At 38.0% G+C, this 22,686-nt stretch overlaps 1 protein-coding gene across 2 annotated transcripts; it reads right to left on the bottom strand.

Annotated features, from left to right (window-relative positions):
- Positions 1-378: 378 nt before the first annotated feature.
- On the bottom strand, positions 379-22,539 carry MRPL22 (mitochondrial ribosomal protein L22). 2 transcript variants are annotated; one of them, XM_012449937.2, is made up of 7 exons: positions 22,480-22,539; positions 22,353-22,401; positions 14,022-14,157; positions 9,156-9,221; positions 8,391-8,468; positions 6,123-6,192; positions 379-670 (listed from the first exon to the last, which is right to left on the bottom strand). In XM_012449937.2, the coding sequence occupies exons 1-7, from the start codon at positions 22,505-22,507 to the stop codon at positions 459-461; spliced, it is 639 nt and encodes a 212-aa protein (XP_012305360.1). In that variant the 5' UTR covers positions 22,508-22,539; the 3' UTR covers positions 379-458. The 2 variants fall into 2 exon arrangements, with proteins under 2 accessions (XP_012305360.1, XP_012312296.1); XM_012456873.2 differs by having other exon boundaries at positions 14,022-14,139.
- Between the last annotated feature and the right edge of the window lie 147 nt (positions 22,540-22,686).

Genomic DNA, 22,686 nt, shown 5'->3' with positions numbered 1-22,686 from the left:
TTCATTTTGAATTGTATCTTGTTAGCTTTATATTTTTAGTCAAGTTTTGGCAGTTGATGTTTGAATGCAGAAAATTTCAACTTATACATAATTTTTATTAGTTCTGATAGATCTTTTGCTTATTTGATTGAATTACCTAGTAGACAGTCCTATGCATCATGATTTTGTGTACTCTTTTCAATATGTATGCCTCTTTTTGTCTGCTTTATGGTATTACTTATAAATTCTATTATGTTCGATACTAAAAAAAAAAGCTGATCTCCCCTTCCAAGTCACAAATGCAGACAAATGTGCCCAGGGGCTCAAAAGAGATGGGCAAAGCCTTATAAACATTCATACTAGCAGTTATATACTGTTTCAATAATTCAGTGACAAATCTTAAAAAGCATTTGTCTTCAATTTTTATTTTTAGAAAATAAATGGCAAAATATATACACTGTGGAGTCTGAATCTCCCCATCACAGAGTGTGAACGATGGTCCGGCTGCGAAGATGCTGAATATACTCTTTGGCATGGTCAACTGCCGTCTTTGGTGGCTCAGGTGGAGGTGGGGGACCTTCCACCAACTTCACAAAATAATGGCAATAAACCTTCTCCATGATCCCATAGTAACCTCTGCCATGGTAGCGGATGCGTTTCAGGCACTGGCCTCGCCCTGAGGTGGACTCAGCTAGACAAGGAAGAAAAAGAGAATTACAGGAAGTGAGTATTATCAACAAGCCTGATCAGCTGAGCAATTTCTGTCCTTTCCTTGACTGGATTCTGAGATTACCTGAGCTCACCGAAACAGGCCAAGAAAGACCCAAAACTATGCCAGTCACTCAACAAACATTTCTGAGTTCCTACTGGGTAGCAGGCTCTATCCTGGGCTCCAAGGATATAGTGGTGACCAAGGTATCAACTGTCCCACTCCTAGACACTCCACAGAGCACAATTTCAAAACTACTGCTTACCATTAGTAGTTTTAAAACACAATCTCTTACCCAAACCTCTTTGACATAGTTTGAACCAAATGCACAGCCTGCCATGTTCAGTTCTCTGGAATATAGGCCCAATCTACCCTTCCCATTTTATCTACTCTAGGACAAACTCCTACTTCCTTCACACTGTTTTCCTCATTGTACCACACTATTATACTATTATTGCTTATTCCAACCTATGTGCATTTGCATGTATGGCTACCCTGCTTTAAAAATCTGCTCTTCTCCTGGACATGCTTCCAGATTCCCAAAAGCCTATCTTCAAATGCCAATCTTTTTCTAGAAAGTCTCTATAACTATTCTAACCCAAATTGACCTTTTCTTTTCTACTCCAACAATACCATTTGTCTGTATTACCCTTTTTGGTCTCAAATCATATGCTGTCTTTATAAGCATCTGTGCTTCACCTGTAAAAGTCACCTCCTCAACCAAACTGTACTCTTTTTGTATTGCCCCAAAAGTTCACGATCCATAGAAAAAGAAATGATCTTGAAATACATCACCTGGTAATTAATATCATTTTTTCAATACAGAGATCTCTGGTAAATCTGCTCAAATTCTGAAATAAGTTTCAAAGTTTTTCAAGTACATATAATATTAATGGTATATATGGTATTATTATAATTCAGAAGAACAATGTATATATTCTTCCAAAGAAATACTATTGTCAAAGAACTACAAGTGCTAAATGTTTTAAAATGACACAAAAGATACAACCTATTTAATGTGGACAGTATGCAAACAGAAAGTACTCAAATACTTTTTGAATGAAAGAATACATTAAGTTATCTCAAAAATGAGAAAAAGCTGTGTTTTTCTACAGATAATGCCTAACAGGTGTAATGAACTTAAAATACTGCATATTTTCAGGCCAGGTGCAGTGGCTCATGCCTGTAATCCCAGCATTTTGGGAAGCCAAGGCAGGTGGATCACCTGAGGTCAGGAGTTGGAGACCAGCCTGGCCAACATAGTGAAACCCAATCTCTACTAAAAAAATAAAAATTAGCTGGGCATGGTGACACATGCTGGTAGCCTCAGCTATTCAGGAGGCTGAGGCACAAAAATTGCTTGAACCCAGAGGCGCAGAGGTTGCAGCGAGCTGAGATCGCACCACTGTACTCCAGCCTGGGTGCAGAGTAAGACTCCATCTCAAAATAAATAAATAAGTGTGTATATATACACATAGCAAATATTTCCTATTAGTAGTATTTAGGTAAATACAAATCTTGAAATTGTAACATCAGAAGCCCTCCCTTGGCCAGGCACGGGCTCACGCCTGTAATCCCAGCACTTTAGGAGGCCAAGGCGAGCAGATCACAAGGTCAGGAGATTGAGACTATCCTGGCCAACATGGTGAAACCCCATCTCTACTAAAAATACAAAAGTTAGCTGGGCATGGTGGCACATGCCTGTAATCTCAGTTACTCAGGAGGCTGAGGCAGGATAATTGTTTGAACCAGGGAGTTGGAAGTTGCAGTGAGCCAAGATCGTGCCACTGCACTCCAGCCTGGCAACATAGCAAGACTTTGTCTCAGAAAAAAAAAAAAAAGGAAGCCCTCCCCTCCCACCTTCATCACTCTTAGCCAATAAGACTGATCTACAAAGTCAGACGATCGCTTTCCCTAAAGTGATTCACTTTAGATGCCATGAATCACTAGGCAGTGACATTTTATTGGTCCATGTCCACTTGTCAAGGCCTATTCACAGCATCATTAGTCATCATAAGTTTAAAAAGGAAATGAACTTTCTAAATCCGTGGTCATGTAATACCAGGTATTAGCTTTAGACCAATGACAGGCATTTGAAAGAATTACCATATAATGAGAATACAAGCTATCGAAAAAGCACTTCTTTAAAATGCCTATTCTTATTTCGAGGTACTGAAAGAACCATTGCTGAACTAAAATAGTATCCAATAAGTAACTAGTCTTTCAAAACTCTAAGAGAAGTCTATGGAATGAAATGTCTAGGCCTTTTCCAAGAACACAATAAGATAAATCAGTTTCCCATATTTTATGGGTAAGAATCAACAGTGTATTTATTAAATAAACAGCTTCCCAGGCCTCTCCACTGGGGTTTCAAATCCAGTGGGTCTGTGCCAAGGCCTGGGAATCTATATTTTAAATAACAACCTCAAGATAATTCTTACTGAAGAAGCTTGGCAAATACAGGATAAAATGTCTGATACATCATACTCTTCCTGAGGATACTCATCTCTTTTGGTTATGGAATTAGGCATTCAAATACTTAGTAAATAAAAATTTTTTAAATCATAAATTCAAACTTGCTAACCTTACTTAAGAAAAGTGATCAACACAGAAGTAGATGAAAAGAGAGTATAGGTAGGGCAGAGATTTTTCAGCAAAAATGTGCATAAGAACTCTGGATTAAAGGGTTAGGCGATGTAGCTCATCCCTGTAAGCCCAACACTTTGGGAGGCTGAGGCAAGAGGATTGCTTCAAGCCAGGAGTTCAAGACCAGCATAGGCATCTAAATGAGACCTCTGTTTCTATAAAAAAAAATTTTTAATTAGCTAGGTATGCCAGCATGTGCCTGTAGTCCCAACTACTCAGGAGGCTGAGGCAGGAGGATGACTTGAGACCAGGAATTCAAAGCTGCAGTGAGCTGTGATCACACCACTGCACTCCAGCCTAGGTGACAGAGCAATTCATCATATCTAAAAGTAAAATAAGATAAAATAAAGGGCCATTTATGTAGGATTGGTTAAGCATATTTTTGCTTAATGGCAACAGTGGACCCTGCTCCTTCATTTGGAACAAAAGGATTAAGCTCTTTATCCTATCTCTCTTTACTATAATTATTGAAAAGGATTTAAAGATAGTTATTTAAAAAGGTTTAAAGACAAATCATATTTCATTTGGATCTGAAGTTCACTACAAAGTCTATCAGCTAAGAATCTCATACTCCTGTGAAACTGCATAAAATCAATTAAATCTGATACGATATTCAGAGTCACAGAGCAGGAAAAATCACTAAGAGGTTTTAAGCAAATGGTCTTGCTCCTCATCCCTTCCAATGATTCTAAGCCCTCCCCAGTATTATTTATTCATAATGTTCCCAAAAGAAAATGCTTATGACTGGCTGGGCACGGTGGCTCACGCCTGTAATTCCAGTACTTTGGGAGGCCGAGGCAGGTGGATTGTCTGAGGTCAGGAGTTGAAAACCAGATTGGCTAACATGATGAAACCCCATCTCTACCAACATACAAAAAAATCAGCTGGGCCTGGTGGCCTGTGCCTGTAATCCCAACTACTCAGGAGGCTGAGGCAGGGGAATTACTTTAACCAGGGAGGTAGAGGCTGCAGTGAACCAAGATCACGCCACTGCACTCCAGCCTAGGCGACAGAGTGAGACTCTGTCTCAGAAAAAAAAAAAAAAATTTGCCAGGCATGGGTGGCAAGTGCCTGTAGTCCCAGCTACTCAGGAGGCTGAGGCAGGAGAATCTCTTGAATCCAGGAGGCAGAGGTTGCAGTGAGCCAAGATCGCGCCACTGCACTCCAGCCTGGGTGATAAAGCGAGACTCCATCTCAAAAAAAAAAAAGAAAGAAAGAAAAAGAAAATGCTTATGTTTAACTACTATGGCCTTGCATCTTCTGAGTTGTCGTTTTAATTTCCCTCTGCATCTCTGCATGTATCAGAATAAAATTATACAAGATTCAGCTTTAAAACAAGGTATTTCAATTGAAAATCAACTAATCTGAATTTCAGAAGGAGGTGTGGTGGCCAGCATCAATTCCAGGTGAGCTGAATTGACATTTTAACATAACCAGCAGAGACGCTATGTGAAAAAGTAGAATTTAAATGTTTTTTTACTCTAAATATTGAAAAATTGTAAAATACAACTAGTTCCCCTTGTAATGATTCAGCCCTTTCTCCCCCAACTGGAGAGCAGCTGTTCCCCACATCTTTTCTTTTCTTTTCTCTTTTTCTTTTCTGATGGAGTTTCACTCCTGTTGCCCAGGATGGAGTATAATGGCAGTCTCAACTCACCACAACCTCTGCCTCTCCCGAGTTCAAGCAATTCTCCTGCCTCAGTCTCTGGAGTAGCTGGGATTACAGGCATGTGCCATCGTGCCCGGCTAATTTTGTATTTTTAGTAGAGATAGGGTTTCTCCATGTTGGTCAGGCTGGTCTCAAACTCCCAACCTCAGATGATCTGCCAGCCTCAGCCTCCCAAAGTGCTGGGGTTACAGGCATAAGCCACTGCGCCCGGCCTCCCCATATCTTGAATTTAAAACAGCTTTAAGTAAAATAATGCTTATATGTAGGTACGGCAGTTTGAGAAAATGTTGCTTCAACATCAACATCTTCGTTCGATTGTAAAACTGCTGAGGTTAGGAGTAATTGCTGCTGTAGTGAGAAGAAAACAGTAACTCCAACCACTGCTCCACTTTCCCATGGTGTTGGGAAGGGGCAAGAGAGCTTTCTAATAAACATTTATCTCCTTCTCGGAAAAGAACTATGTGAAGGTCTGCAGCAAAAAGATTCCCTACGTTTGTACAGCACATCATGCTTCCCAAAGCATTTTAACTTATATTAATTTAATTTGATGTGGAACAACCATGAAAAAGCAGAGCCAATGCTTCAGGATGTAATAACAAAGTGAAACAAACACATCTGGGTCATCTGAGCCTTCCAAGGCCCCTTGGCTTTTATAGTTCAACAGATCTTCCATTTTGATAACTGGAAGGTTAAATTACAGGACACCTTTATGGATTAGGCACTGGCTTGGCACATTATAAGTAAAGATTTTTAAAATGCACCTGTGATCCTTTATTTACCTCCTTCTGGTTGAAAACTTTAAAAACATGTTATACTATTTGTTATATTACAATTAAAGGACCACTCTATGTACCAGTCTTGGTATCTATTATTTAGTAATTATTAGCAATTAGCTTTATAATCTCAATCTCATTACAGAACAGGTAAAACAGTACAGTTATTGTCATGTATAACTAATTAAAATTGAAATGCATACAGCTGAAGAATAAGCCATTTCTAGCAATTTTCACTGACAAACCAAGCCCTGAGGAGTTAGACATTAAAGAATGTTGTTAGATTTAAAATATGGCATTACTATTGGAAGACATTTTCTAATGCTAAGAATACTAAAAATCTTACCTATGTATAAATTGGACCTGAATTCCACATTGTGGTCTCTCACTGCCATATCTTGTGCTTCTAAGAGAACCTTAAATAAGAAAAAGAAAAGCACTTATATGGCTAACCCTAAAGTAAGATGGAATTATGTTTCTCATCTCTCATTATCTCTGTACTATGATTGCTAATCACATGCTTCCATAGTCAATTTTAAAAAGAGCATGTCAAATGATACGAGTACAAAGGAGAAGGGAGCTTTCTTTCCTCAGACCAAGAATTGTAAATGCAAAAAAAAAAAAAAAAAGTAAATGCATAGAACACAGCCCAACCTACTAAGTTTTAAATGACATGTGTAAGCTCTAAGAAGAGATAGCACCACTTGTAAGCAATACCCTTGATAAGGAACATTATGACTTTGAATCGGAAACTTGTCAAAAAGTTCCCAAGGCCAGATGCGGTGGCTCATACCTCCGTGATCCCAGCACTTTGGGAGGCCAAGATGGGCAGATCACATGATGCCAGGAGTTTGAGACCACCCTGGTCAACATGTCAAAACCCTGCCTCTACTAAAAATACAAAAATCAGCCAGGCGTAGTGGCACATACTTCTAATCTCAGCTACTTGGAAGGCTGAGGCTGGAGGACCACTTGAACCCAGGAGGTGGAGGTTGCAGTGAGCCAAGATTGCACCACTGCACTCCAGCCTGGGCAACAGAGACCCTAGCTTAAAAAACAAACAAAAAGTTCATGAAACTCAATAGCTTAATCTTACTGAAAAGTCTTAGCCAGGCATGGTGGCTCATGTCTATAATCCCAGCAGTTTGGGAGGCTGAGGCAGGAGAAATGCTTGAGGCCAGGAGTTCAAGACCAGCTCATCTCTACAAAAGTAAAAAATAATTGCTGGACGTGGTGGTGCACACCTGCAGTTCCAGCTATTTGGGAAACTGAAGGAGGAAGATCCCTTGAGCTCAGGAATTTAAAGCTGTAGTGATCTGTGATCGTGCCACTGTACTGTAGCCCTGGGCAATGGAGTGAGACCCTGCCTCTAAAAAACAAAAATCTAATTAAAAACTAGAATAAAATAAAAATTCTTAAACTTTGGATGCAAAGTAACCATTAACATCAGACAAGTAGAGAAAATCACACCTAATATAGTAATTTCCTTGGAGAGGTTAATTATCAGATTTACTCTCCATAAGTATTTTGAATTAACTTTCTCCAGAACACATTTTTGTAAAAATAGGACAATTGTCAGAAGTAACAGAAACCAGATCTTTTACTCCTTAAAAGATAAAGAATGTAGTACAAGGCTGGGTATACAACAAATACCTGTAAATGCATTCTGAATTGAATTAAATATAGTAAAACCACAGCATTACAAAGGAACCTTTTAGAAGTCTGAATCTATCAATCTCAACTATTTAACTATTACTATTAAACTGAAAGGTTAGAACTGACTTTAGGTGAGAATTAACTGAAAATATAGAAAATAATGCTGATATCCATAGACGGTAAGGAACAATAATCAATACAGTTTTTTGAAACAAGAATATTAAAAAATAAAAATATATATGTAATAAAAAAAGAATATTCATGTTCCTACAATGAGTCATCACAATTACCATAGCACATTTGTATCTAGTGAATTAGCTACATTTAGAGTTGGAAGGAGCTTTAGGGATCATCTAATCCAATCCCACATAGTTTAGGTCAGAAAAATAGAAACTGGTTACTTGTCTTGCCCACGGTCAAAAGAAAAATATCAGAGAAAGGACTAGAGTGCAAGTCTCTTGAGTTCCAGTCCAGGGCTCTTTCCATTTAGTTACAAAATCATTTAGTTATAAAAACTCTCCTTTACGGGGAAAAAAAAATCTTCTAAAAAATATACCTTGAAGTTCAGCCTTGCTCAAAGAAATAAAGAAATAAACAAGTAATATACATACACAAACATACATATATACACACAAATGCATACATATATGTATACATATATATGCACCAAGCCCCAAATCATTAAAAATAAGATTTATCACATCATAAAGAGTAAAAAATAGATAAATATCTGGTGGAAATAAAAGCATCTCAGGAAATAAATGTCTAAAGCACAAAACATTCCTAAGGTATATGAACATTTAATAAACTGAGCACCCTAAATCTGTATGATATAAAGTATGTATTTACAACAGAAAATTCAGGGAATTCATGATTTAGGCTAAGCTTACTAATAACTGCAAGTCAGCTGCATTCCCCAGTTCCCCATTCCCTACCACACCCAATCTTATAAGTTTACCTCTTTAATTATTTTGGCCCCTTTTTTGTCACTGAATTCCAACTGAGCCAAAGCCTGGTCAATAGACATTCCTCGTATCTAGAATTAAAAGGTGGGAGACAAAAGAAAATAAATCAGTTTACAAAGTCAATGTTTTCCATGACCGCCTTACATAATTTGAATAACTTGTAAAAACACTGAACTGAACCCAAAGAGAAGAAAAGCTTGAGAGAAGACACTATTCTCTGTAAGTCAAAATGAAACAAACATTTTAGCCATAAAACTTAGACTGTAATAGTTTCAATAACATTAAAAGTCAACAAACATGACAGAGAAAGACCACAGGTTGGTAACAACTAGACTAGGCATTAAAGGCATCTCCTTCTCCTATAGGATAAATGTATTACATGTATATTTGCTGCTTTTGTCTTTCCTCATCTATAAATTTCATTTCCTAGGGAAAAAAACTTAAAAGCAACATTTTAAAAATAGGTTGAATCAAGTTTACAGATAAATAAGCAGGTTCCCTAGATTCTCTGGTTATAGCCAAACTCCTGATGCCTTTGTTTTAGTATCTATCTATCCAATATGATTTAGTTTCTCAGAAAAAGGTGAAAATCAAGGAAAATCATACATCTCTGAACAATCATTCTTTTGATTACCTACCAAGTGTATCATATTCCTCATAAATCTTTTTTATTTTTCAAAGCCTGGGGTGAGGTGTGGGGAGGGGAATTCATAGCTTCTTTCATAAATTATCATATGGTAATAGTCACTGTAGCTTACCAATTTTGCCAAATACCACATCTTATCTTTGCTGTATTTTATTTGTCTTCGACAGTGGTAGATTTCCTTACAAATAGGAAAACAAAGAACAGAAAAAAAATTTTAGCAGGTTTATCGCAAAATGACAGTAACATATACTGTTAAAAATTAAAGTTTTCACTTTCTAGGCCTAAAGAAAATGCTGTCACAAGAAATAGAAATATTACTAAGAATTTAAAGATTATTTTCCCCTACACAAAGTTGTATTTTTCCCAAGTCTCACTATGTTAAAAGATTACTAAGGGAGAAACAGAAACTGTACAATGGCTGGTTTGTGTCAACACCCGCAACATTTTTGTCCAGAGAAATACTAAAAGATTTAAATGAAAATATCTTGAAACAATTTAGCTGATTAAAAGAACTAAAGAAAAAGTACAAGAAAAAAAAAGTTCATTAATGAGGAGAAAAATGGCAAAATGGACAAAATAAGTGTTTTCATGTGAAAAGGCAATATTCTAGGTGTTCGGTCAAGAACAGGTTCTAAAATCAGACTGCCTGGATTTCAGTCCTAACTCTGCCATAGACTAGCTACATAATCTTGAGCAAGCTAGTTAACCTCTTCTGTAAAAGAAAGATAATGGTATCTACCTCTTAAAACAATAATTAGAAGGAAATAAAATAACCTATTTCAAGAAATTAGTTTATAGTGCCTGGCACATGGTAACTTCTCAGCAAGTATTAGCTTTTATTATCTCCTAAAGGGGTACATATGTCCTGTTTAATTATAATGTATAGTTCAAAAAGCACTTTTCACATTCACTATTTCATTTAGTCTAACTCTATGAGTTGAGAAGGGAAATATTTTATATACAAACCAAAAATCAGAGAAATCAAGTGACTTGTCTAAGACCACAGGTTTGCAAGAGACAAAGTTGGAATTTAAAGAACAGAGAAGGATGATATACTTGATACAATGTCTAGCACATCTACTTTCAAAAGTTCCCCTATTGACTCTAAAACCCACTTTCTTCCCACTACTATACCATACTGCCACTTCAAAAAAAATCAGAAAACATGTGTTATGGGAAACTATAGCAAGGAGGTTTCAAAACTTTCTAAACCCACTTCTACTAAAATCCGTCTCTACTAAAAATACAAAACTTTCTAACACTCTTGACTCCTGCTGGAAATTTTCAACCTCTGTCTCAGAAAGAGCAGAGTTTTCTCAAGCGGTCATCTTTTAATATGTGGCAGAGTTCTTTTCAGTTGTAAAAGAAGCAGACAGCCTGAAACTGTAGCAATAGCCTAATTACATTTTCAGCAGTAAGTCCCGGGGAGCAAGGCAGAGGAAAGAACTGTCATGACTGATAATAATAATCTGCAAAAATTAATCCACTCGATGAAATCTTTCACATAGAAGAGACCCTTTAATTTGTGCATTCTTGTGGCAGGATATCTTTAAGCCTTAATTTTGTATGATTACCCTCAAATTTTATAAATATAAAAAATTATACTCCTGACCAGAGGATGGCAAAATGGAATGAAGTGTTTACAAGAAAGGTGAAAGTTACTCAATCATCCTCTTCTAAAACTAAAAACAAACCTCAGCATTTACTTTGGGCAGGTGAAATGTCTAAGGGCACTTTCTAAAGATAAACTAGACAAAGCCTCAGTACATAAGTATCAGGCAAATAGATAAAGTAACAAAGTTAGAAGTCAGAAGGCCTAGTTATATATCTCTGCCATTAACTGACCTATACAGTAAATTAGATACAGTGAGGATAGGATACATAAAATAGTTATTCAAATGAAGTAAATGTATGTGTAAATTATGAAATGTCTAAATCAATAACTTTTGAATAAATCAATTTATTTTTAAATGCATATAATAATTCGAATGAGGAAAAAGTGTTACCTAATAAAAGTTCTGGCCAGGTGCTGTGGCTCATGCCTGTAATCCCAGCACTTTGGAAGGCCAGCCAAGGCAGGCAGATCATTTGAGCCCAGAAGTTTGAGACCAGCCTGGGCAACGTGACAAAAACTCATCTCTACTAAAAATATAAAAATTAGCTGGGCATGGTATCACGTACCTGCAGTCCCAGCTACTTGGGAGGCTGAGGTGGGAAGATCTCTTGAGCCCAGGAGGTCAAGGCTATAGTAAGCCATGACTGCACAACTGCACTCTAGCCTGGGCAACAGAGTGAGATCCTGTCTCAAAAAAAAAAAAAAAAAAATGTTCTAGGCCAGGTGCAATGGCTCACGCCTATAATCCCAGGACTTTGGTAGGCCAAGGTGGGTGGATCACTTGATGCTAGGAATTGCAGACCATCCTGGGCACATAGAGAAACCCCATCTCTACTAAATATACAAAAATTAGCCAGGTGTGGTGGCATACACCTGTAATCCCAGCTACTCGGGAAGGTGAGGCACAAGAATTACTGGAGCCCAGAGGTGGAGGCTGCAGTGAAGCAAGATCATGCTATTCCAGCCTGGGCAACAGAGCTAGACTCTGTCTCAAAAAAAAAAAAAAAAAATTCTTACAAGAGTTTTATGAGATTCAGATTCACATTAATGTATTATTACCAATATGCTGATTAATCCATAAATTAGAAATATGTCTTATATAGAAATGGTTGTTGGGAGAGTGAAGAAAAAGAGGAAAAATAAGAAATGGTAGCTCAAAGAGTTCTGACATAGTCTTATTACACTTTTCATTTATTTAACATAGCTTTTTTCAAAGACATTGCAAAAGTAAACTCAAACCCGAATTAACAAGGTGTAACTATCATAAAGAAAGCCCTTTAATTTCTCTCTGGCTCATTTTCTTTACATGAAGCCCCACATAAGATAAAATCTACATAAGAATCTATATTCTTTGGAAATTGGTGCTAGCTAAACTAGGAAGTTAGTCTTAAGAATATTAGGAGTAGCCTAAAACAACTCTAAATTGGTAACATTCTTTTTTTTATTTTTTATTTTTTTTATTTTTGAGACAGAGTTTTGCTCTTGTTGCCCAGGCTGGGGTGCAATGGCATAATCTCCGCTCACCACAACCTCTGCCTCCCAGGTTCAAAGGACTTTCCTGCCTCAGCCTCCCGAGTAGCTGGGATTACAGGCATGTGCTACCATGCCCAGCTAATTTTGTATTTGTAATAGAGATGGGGATTCTCCATGTTGGTCAGGCTGGTCTCAAACTCCCAACATCAGGTTATCTGCCCAGCCCAGTAACATTCATTTTAATTTACTGCTACAGGGTTTGTTCACTATCCCATCCACTGTTATTTATTGACTATATATTCTAATGCAGAAGATCACAATTAGGTCGAATGGTAGATATCATCTGGCCTTCTTTTCAGCTAGAGATAAAACTAATTTTAATAATGGCTGTAGCTAGCACATTGTAAAGTCTGGGAGACATTGTACATTATAGCACAGTATTATGAACTATATGGTCAGTGAATAAATTATTTCCAGTTAAGTTAGATATTTATGAAGGATATTAGCCTTCCCAGCCATAACAGGTACAACTGACGAACCAATATTAATTTACTAAATACTATTTGAAGTCAGAAAATGTTCAGTATTTCCCAAATATCACAATCTGTCCCCCAAAGGATTACTGAAATAAAATTTGTGCAAAATAGAGAAATTAAGGTTTTCCAAAATACCTATATAAAATTAAATCAAATGTCTTCCCACAGGCACTTGTATAGAAAAATAAATAATACAAAAAAGTTAATCAAAATAGTTTATTAAATACAACACACAAATTACTGGATTGATAGTGTTCATCATTTGCTAGAGTTAAGCAGATGACATACTATCAACTATGAATTTTGCCACTTGGAGTATATCCTAAAGTACATTTTCTTAATATCTAAAAATATTAGGACCACACAACATAATTGTGCTGTTAGGTTCTGGACTTGACAAATACTATTATAATTTTCAATTAATACCTGATTTCAAAGAGCTCAGGTAAGAAGCAAAAAAAGTTCATTAGTTACAGGAAATTTTTTATTTACGGTATTTGTGCAATTATGTAACATTTCATTTAGTAAATTTTGGTTAATTAGAAAATGGAGACCAGCAGGCCAACATGGCAAAACCCTGTCTCTACTAAAAATAGAAAAATTAGTTGGGTGGCATGGTGGGCGTCTGTAATCCCAGCTACTCAGGAGGCTGAGACAGGAAAATCACTTGAACTTGGGAGGTGGAGGTTGCAGTGAGCCAAGATCACGCCACTACACTCCATCCTGGGTGACAGAGCAAGACTCTGTCTCAAAATAATAATAATAATAATAAAAACAAAATAAATAAACAAAATGAGGTCAAACTTAATAGCCTAGACTGACAAATCTTTCAAGTTGTGATGGCCTGACAAAACACAGAAGTTGAAATGCTATTTGTTTATTCTGTGCAGATAAAGATAAATCTCCAGTAGGAACCCAAAGATTAACTTCAAATCGCAAAAAGAAAAAAAAAAAAAAACAGTGTGTCTATACTCAAATATATAGCACTAGCAAATCATATACATAATTTAAACACTGGTCAATAGTAAGTCATTCTTGCCAACTCCACATGCTCCATCATTAAGAACTCATGAGCAAGCCACTCAGAGTCAAAAATCAGTATGTCTTAAACTCTTAGCTTAGTTTTAGAGTTAAGGTCCCTATCCAGGAGGTTAAGTAAAGACAAACAATTAAGTAAAGAATTACAATCTTTTACAACTATCGAAGAGATAAATCTATTGCATCTTCTATGTCAATTAGAGCCAACTGTTATATAATTTTTATCTTTTTAACACAGAATAATAAATCATTACTAATCACTTTAAGAGTAAGAGCACTACCAGAATTAAGAGATTAGTTCTGCCCACAAACTTACTGCTGGTCTCCGAGGCTCTCCAGGCAGTTGTGGTGGATAAACAATTTTATTCTTCTTCTCCCATTTTCGAGAAATGTCAAGAGCAGCACTTGTGTGGATATATGATTGAGGTAAAACACTGTGAAATGAAAGAAGCCTATAAAACAATAGACACAACCTTTTTGTAGAGTTTACATATCTTCTGAACCATTATCAGCTCCATTTTGATGAAAACAATTTAAGGATCACAAGTGGAAATATTCTAGAGGAACTCATTAATAGAGACTACTTTTAAACACCACAAAGAGCCAGTTTATTGGAGGATAACAAGAGACAAAGTAAACACACATAAGTCAAACAGTTAATAGATATTAACTCAAGATTTCTTGCCCTGACTGGCCAATAATACTGTCTTCTTAAGTCAACCACTCCTAACAAAGATTTAGAGAAGACATAATAGCTCTCTGATCTGACCCGTAAGATTGCCCAACTTTGTTGAGTAACTAAGACAAATACACAAAACAATTAAAAGACAATATAAACCCACATAACTAAGGTACAGGAAACAGCAGAGGATTTCAGAGGTGACTTCAGGTGAATCTTGAACAACATCCTAATTGACATGGTTTGGCTCCATGTGCCCTGCAAATTTCATCTTCAATTGTAATCTATACTTGTTGAGGGAGGGACCTGGTGGGAGGTCACTGGATCATTGAGGAAGTCTCCCCCATGCTGTTCTCATAATAGTGAGGGAGTTCTCAAGAGATCTGAATGGTTTAAAAGCGGGAGTTTCCCTACGTTGTCTCTCTCTCCTGTTGCCTTGTGAAAAAGGTGCTGCTTCCCCTTCGCCTCCGCCATGATTGTAAGTCTCCTGAGGAATCCCCAGCCATGCAGAACTATGAGTCGATGAAATCTCTTTTGTTTATGAGTTACTCAGCCTCAGGTAGTATCTTTATAGCAGTGTGAAATGGACTAATATACTAATCGTCAGAGGAATGGGGCAACAACAAATATATCATCTACGCAGAGGTACAAAGTTGAGAAGTAAGGGGAGAGGTGTGACTGAGTCAGAATTTGTTAGGTATCGGAAAATATCGGAAAGGTCATTGAGGCTAGAGTGGTTGTCTTTAAACGCTAAACTAATGGACTGAGAGTTGATGATGAAAATCCCAAATTCATTATTCCTTGACCTCTTCCCCAACAATTCATCTGCTTTAATAATGTACAACTAGTCATTCTACCGTTCCCATCTTCTGCTACTTCCCCAGCATCTGCTACTTCCCTATATCATTAAATAAAATAATTCTTGAATGGTGTGTTAGAGTTTATCTTGAACTTCCCAATCATTTTCATCCTGCCAGAGCTAGTTACCAAGTCTTACAGATGCCTCCCCTGAAATAGTTCTCAAATGCTTTACCTCTTCTCCAATCTAATTAGAATATATAGTCAATAAATAACAGTGGATGGGATAGTGAGCAAACCCTGTAGCAGTAAATTAAAATGAATGTTACTGGGTCGGGCAGATAACCTGATGTCGGGAGTTTGAGACCAGCCTGACCAACATGGAGAAATCTCTACTAAAAATACAAAATTAGCTGGGCGTGGTGGCACATGTCTGTAATCCCAGCTACTCAGGAGGCTGAGGCAGGAAAGTCACTTGAACCTGAGGGAGAGTGTTTGAAAATATGATGAGGGAGAGTAGAGGTTACAGATAAGATTGGCCATAAGTAGTAAATGTTGAAGTTGGGTGACAGATACATGGAGGTTCACCATATTGTCTACTTTTGTATATGTCTAGGTATATCCAAATAAAAAGTTGACACAGCAAACTTTGGTATTTCCCAACTGCCCACAATACAGAGTCCAAACTCTTTAGCAAGACATAGAAGGCCTTTCATAATCTAGACCCAACCTGCCCTTATGGCCTAGCCATAGAGATGTTCCTTCTTCCCTGAACAAGCCTTTACTCAAATTGTTTTCTCCTGCCTTATTATCTCCTGAATGAACTGCTTATCCTGTTTTAAGTTCTAGCTCAAATATCACTTCATTATGAAATATCACCTGATCCCTTCTCTGATATTGATTCTCTCATTGTCTTAATACTTTGTTCTTGCTAGCCATACAGCAATGACTTGGATTACTGTACTATCATAAGTTGCTATAACAGAATGAGTTCTTGTACCAAGTGTACAGATGTTGAGCATTTAAAGGACAAGTCTGACATTCTTTGTATTCCAGCACTAAGAACAATGTCTGGTATGTGGATACTGAGTAAACATTTAACTCAGACTTACATGCTCAAAGTGGTTGTATATTGGCATATTCTCATACAAATATGCAACTTGGATGATTTACCTGGCAAACAAAGCCTTTGTTTTTAGTCTTCAAGCAATTTAGACAAAAGACTCAAACAAATCTATTCTTCTAGTGTATCATTTTTACCTCAAGTTCACTACCTCATATCCTAATATCAAGATTAGTGCCATCAAAATACCTAACAAAATCTGTACCTTTGCCATCCACATTTAGGTTCCAATGTCTTAACTGAAAAGCACAAAATTAGGATACATGATGTATGCAGGCGTATTTTCCTAATGAAATTGTAAGCCAGGTGATGAGAGCTGAGGCTATAGAGTCAAGCAGACCTGGGTCTAAATCCTAACTCTAATTTACTAGGTGAATGGCCTTGGGGAAGTCAAAAAACTTTCTGGGTCTCAGTATTCCCATCAGTAAATAGAATAATAGTAATTACCTCATAGCCTTCTAAACAAGCTCAAATGCAAGTAAAATACTTAACCTGACAAAGGGCTCAATAAATTTTAGGTATTATTACTTATGGAATGAGGAGGATAATAACTACTTAATTCTTAATTAATAATTAATATAGTGCATCATACGATGTCTAGCCCATGATAAACACTGATGGCTAGTGTTATTTTTAAATTAGGTCCTTTGACCAAGTATGGTGGCTCACGCCTGCAATGCCAACACTTTGGGAGGCCATGATAGTAGGATCGTTTGAGGCCAGGAATTCAAGATCAGCCTAGGCAACACAGCAAGACCTTGCCTCTGGGTTTTTGGGGGGTTTTGTTTTGTTTTTTGAGACAGAATTTCGCTTTTGTCACCCAGGCTGGAGTGCAATGGCACGATCTCGGCTCACTGCAACCTCCGCCTCCTGGGTTCAAGCAATTCTTCCACCTCAGCCTCCAAAATAGCTGGGATTACAGGGATTACAGGCCACCACATCCAGCTAATTTTTGTATTTTTAGTAGAGATGGGGTTTCACCGTGTTAGCCAAGCTAGTCTCAAACTCCTGACCTCATGTGATCTGCCCGCCTCAGCTTCCCAAAGTGCTAGGATTCCAAGCGTGAGCCACTTAGTCCATTTTTTTAAGGGTATTAAAAAAATTTATTTTATAAAAATAAAATATAATTAGGCCCTTTAACAGTTAATCTCTCCTGTCCCTACCCTCCAAATAAGTCCTGTGAACTGTAAGCTTTATATATACAATTTCAAACTTTCTTCTCAAGTTTATAATCATAAACGTTTGTGTTTCTATGTAGTTGTAATCCGTGAGTAGGGTACACTATGTTTGCCACCTCTTTGGACTTTGGTTTCTTTGTGAAAAGAGGAATTGGACTATATCATCTATAGGGTCCCTCCTAACTTTAATTCTATCTCTAACCTCGTCACTGACAGCATGACAGAAACATGAACTCCTTGACTACAAACCAATCTGAAAGATTTCTTGAATTAGGCCCATACCTGCTGTACCCGCCTAGCACAGTATGCGCTCTTCAAATCTTCAATGCACATTTGGTGAATTAAATATGATGCTTCATAAACACACGATGAATTAATAGTGCCAAAGCTTTCTGAATTCTTAATACTTTCAGAACTCAAACAATTCATAAACTGAATTATCAAGCAAACACCAAACTACTATAATCAAATTAAATTAAAGTATTATTCCAAATGGGTTACTTAATTTAGAAGTACAGAATATTAAATCAAAAGTTCCTATGTGCTTTCTCCTGGCCAATTGCTGGAATCAATTAAAACAAAATGAAGCAACCTTAAAATAGAAAATACAGACAAATTCTAATTCTAATTCTAATTATCAATCCTTATCTGAGAGTGACCTAAGTATCTCTGGCCACTTGCTCTTCCTTGAGACACTTTCTTTAATTGGGTTCCAGGACACTTGGGGTTTTCTTCTCCCCTCTCTGGCCACACCCACACAGTCTCCTTTGTTGTTTCCTTGTCTTCCTCCCTGGTCTGTAAATGTTGGCTGCCTCATGCAGTAATCAATCCTCAGACTCTTTCTATCTACACTCATTCCCTTGGTGAAGTCAACCAGCTTTGCAGCTTTAAACATTATCCATGCATTGATGACTCCCAAATTTACAGCCATTCCCTGAACTCTAAACTCATATACCCAACTGCCTACTCATATCTCCACCTGGATGCTTATTGGACAGCTCAGATTTAACAAACCCAAAACTGGGCTACTAATATACTCCCCAAACCTGCCCTTCTGGAAGTCTTTCTAGCTCAGTAAATGGTAACCCTTCCAGTTGCTCAGCTCATAAACTTTGGTGTCACCCTTCTTTCTCATACCTCATATCAATTCATCAACAAAATCTGTCATCTGTGGTTAACATACTGCCAGAATCTAACTATTCACTTACCCTCCTGGCCTCCCTAATCCAAGCTACCATGATCTCACACCTGAAATATCCAATGGTCTCTGCTTCCATCATTCCTCCCCACCCCCATCCCAGTCTACTCTCAACACAGCAGCCAGAAAGAACAACTCATAAACATCAGTAAGACCATATTACCCCTACACTCAAAACCTTACAATAGTTTCCCATCTCATTCAGAATAAAAGCCAAAGTATACAATAAATAATAAGGCTCTATATGACTGATGACTCCTCCTTCCTCTCTGACCTCATCTCCTATCACTATCCCTCTCTTTTCCCTCATTGTTCCTGACAACACCAGCTATGGTTTCTTGGAGCTGTTGCACTTACTGTTCTATCTGTACAGAATGCTGTTTGCTCAGATGCTCAAATATGTACTAAATACATATTTGTAGAACGAATGAAAGAATACAGAGACAGGTAAGGTAAGAGGACTGAGTGTAAATAGGCCAAAATTTTACACATGGTTGGAAACTGAGGAAAGCTGAAGAGGATATGCCCAGTTTAAAGGGTGGTACAGCCAGCCATGATGGTTCACATCTATAATCCCAGAGACTTGGAAGCCTGAGGTGGGAGGATCACTTGAGCCCAAGAGTTCGAGTCCAGCCTGCACAACACAGTGAGACTCTATCTCTTAAAAAAGTTATTTTTTGGCTGGGCATAGTGGTTCACACCTGTAATCCCAGCACTTTGGGAGGCCGAGGTGGGCAGATTACTTGAGCCCAGGAGTTTGAAACCAGCTTGGCCAACATGGTGAAACTCCATCTCTACTAAAAATACAAAAATTAGCCAGGTGTGGCAGCGTGCACCTGTAGTCCCAGAAAATATTTTGTTTAGATCCTCACTTTGACATTTAACTATGTAACCTTCAGTAAGTCACAAAACTTCTCAAATGCATGCATCAGTAAAATAGGAGACATGGAATTCAAAAACTGAAAACTGTCAGTCAGCTAACAAATATAGCCTGCAGAGTAATCCCAGCACTTTGGGAGACTGAGGTAGGAGATTACTTGAGCCCAGGAGTTCCAGACCAGCCTGGGTAATGTAACAGGACTTCATCTTTACCAAAACTAAAAAAAATAGGTGTAATGGTACACGCCTGTGATCCCAGCTACTTGGAGGCTGAGGTGGCAGGATAGGTTGAATCAAGGCTGCAGTGAGCTATGATCATGACACCGTACTCCAGCCTGGGTGACACAGCAAGATGCTGTCTTTGAAAAACGAAAAAAGAAATTTTAAAAGAAGATTATATATATTCTGTAGAAATGTTTTATTTGGTCAGCAGCACTTTTCTTAACCCAATTGAATGTTTTAAGATGAGGAATACACTCTACTGACTGCCATAGGCCCTCCACTCTCTCATTTTACATAGACAACTTCCCTTAGTTTATTCATTTCTAGTCTGGGGCCTATATACAATTAAGTTTCCCATCACTGGCCAGGCAGCTCATGCCTGTAATTCTATCACTTTAGGAGGCCAGGGCAGGAGGATCACTTGAGCCTAGGAGTTAGAGACCAGCCTGATCAACATAGCAAGATCTCTGTCTCTAGGAAAAAATTAAAAAATTAGCCAGGTGTGGTAGCATGCATCTGCAGTTCAGCTACTCAGGAAGCTCAGGTGGGAGCCCAGGAGTTTGAGGCTGCAGTGAGCTATAATCATAGCACTGTACTTCAGTCTGGGCACAGAGCAAGACCTTGTCTCCTAAAAAAAGGGAAAAAAAGTTTCTAATCATTGAATTAGATTATACACTAAGATTTTACAAGGTTATCAAGAACATTATTTATACCTTTCTACTTAGTTTTCTTATGGTCATTTTCCCCACCAGAAAATCCAAAATAAGGATTCACAAAATTATGTAGTAATTTCAGAACTGCAAATAGCCTTAGAGATTATCTAGCAAAATCCAACACTCTTTTATCAAGACATAGAGGAAGACTAAAGGCAAACAGCTTAAGTTTCTTGCTCAGAGCTTCTTAATATAAGTTGGTGCAAGACAATTCAACTCAATATCAAAACATTTAACTTGTGTAAGACCTTATGCTGGAGCTACAACAACAAATAAATGCCCCTACCTCTCCAAGATACACAAGCTAGTAAAGGGCATACACACAAATACATGAAGACATTATAGAAGGCACGCATGCTAAAAGGAAGGAAAAACTAATTTCTTTCCGTTTTAGAGAGACTTAAGAAAACTTCCTGAAGGGGAAACATCTGAACAGAGGTTTGAATAATGGGTAGGACTGCTGCTATGGACAAGATGTGATGGCATAGGAGGAAAAGCCAAGAAGCATATAAGTGCACAGTATATTCAGAAAAAGTAAGTAAATCAGCATGGTTGGGGGCAGAGTGATAGAAGATTATCTAGGAAGCATATAGACAAATCCTAAGAGCTAGTGCTTCCTATTTTCTTCTTTAGCCCACCTCTTTATCCCCCTAGGACTCAAGAACCTAGAAAAGAGTTAAATATAATTCAGAACTCAGTAATAATTTAAAATAATAGAAACATTAGTGGCTACTGGAATTCAGAGTGGGATTATCATATGCCATAAATATACTAAATACTTCATATGCATTATCTTGTTTAAACCTCATTTTAAAAATCTATTAGAGCTACATGCATGGCATGTGCCTATAATCCCAGCACTTCAGGAGGCTGAAGCAAGAGGATCGTTTCAGTCCTTAAGTTTGAGATCAGCCTGGGCAACTTAGTAAGACCTCATCTCAAAAAATAAGTAAATAAAAATTTTAAACTTTTTTAAAACCTAAGAGATAGTTACTAATATTACTCTCATATCATATAAGTGATAACTGAAGCTTATAAAGAGTAAATAACGTGGCGGGAGGGGAGATGGGCAAAAATGAATAAATAAATAAGTAACTTTTCCAAAATAAGTTAAAAAGTGGATTCATATATAACTCATCCGTCTCCAAAGCCTATGAACTAAACCAAAATAAATGCTAACAAATGCACAGAACAGAAAATTTACAATCAGATTATCAATTTTCAAATACTGATTTTTTTAAAATTAATTTTTGGGGAGCAACAGCGACTACTTACCCTAACATTTAAAGAATGCTTTTGTCCCAAGGCTACAGAATGATCTAGAGAGTACAGTATAAAGCTTCAAAAGTTCCTTCAACTGAGTGGCAGTAGGCAAGTTATGTTACGCTTGGGGGCTTCAATTTCCTTGTCTGAGAAATGGGTATAGCAGTACCTACTCGTAGAATGTTATGAGAACGAGTTAAGGCATATAAAGCGCTAAACACAATGTCAGGTACGATGTAAACCACGGCTGTCCACAACACAGTCCCAGTCCACGCAAGCAAGTAACCAGAGGGATAACTAGAAAAGCTGGACGCTTCCATATGGAGATGGAATAGTCTAACCTTGTCCGGAAAGATCACAGTACACGTTCAGAAAACGCATTTACAATGGCCCTTAGGTAATGGGTACCCCTGATCCCTGCAGGGCTTATGCAATAAGGTGGCGAAAAACAGGGTAACAAAGCAGAGACTCAGGCTGTCTCGTTCGCCTCAGTAGCCCCAGAGCCTAAAGCAGGCACAAAGGCGCTCAGTTACCAACTGGCAGAATACTGAAGAGGCCTTGGGCCCTTCTGAAACTCCGAAGCGAGAGACTTACCCCAAGGCCAGCTTCCCCCGGCTCCTCAGGTTCTGTATCCACAACGCACCTGCAACATGAACACAAGCCGTCAACTCAGATTCCATGCGGACTCCCCTCTGCCAGTTAAGCACTAAGAAATCCTTACCCAGCTGATCCAGTACTGCCGCCGCCATCTTTCGCCCTCCCGCTACGGAAGCCTCCGAGTTCAAGCGCCTTCTAGACAGCACGCATGCGCAATACTCGGGAATTCCTGTGGGGTTCTCCCCGCGGCACTACCTACACCTGCAGTGCTGTCACGAAGATCGCGAGCAAAGCGCCACCACTCAAGGTGTGATCAGGCGAGCCTGGCTTG

Source organism: Aotus nancymaae, unplaced genomic scaffold, assembly GCF_030222135.1.
Source record: "Aotus nancymaae isolate 86718 unplaced genomic scaffold, 86718_ANA_hifiasm-v0.15.2.pri h1tg000064l_1, whole genome shotgun sequence".
Lineage (NCBI taxonomy): Eukaryota > Metazoa > Chordata > Mammalia > Primates > Aotidae > Aotus > Aotus nancymaae.
This window is presented reverse-complemented; position numbering and strand designations above follow the sequence as displayed.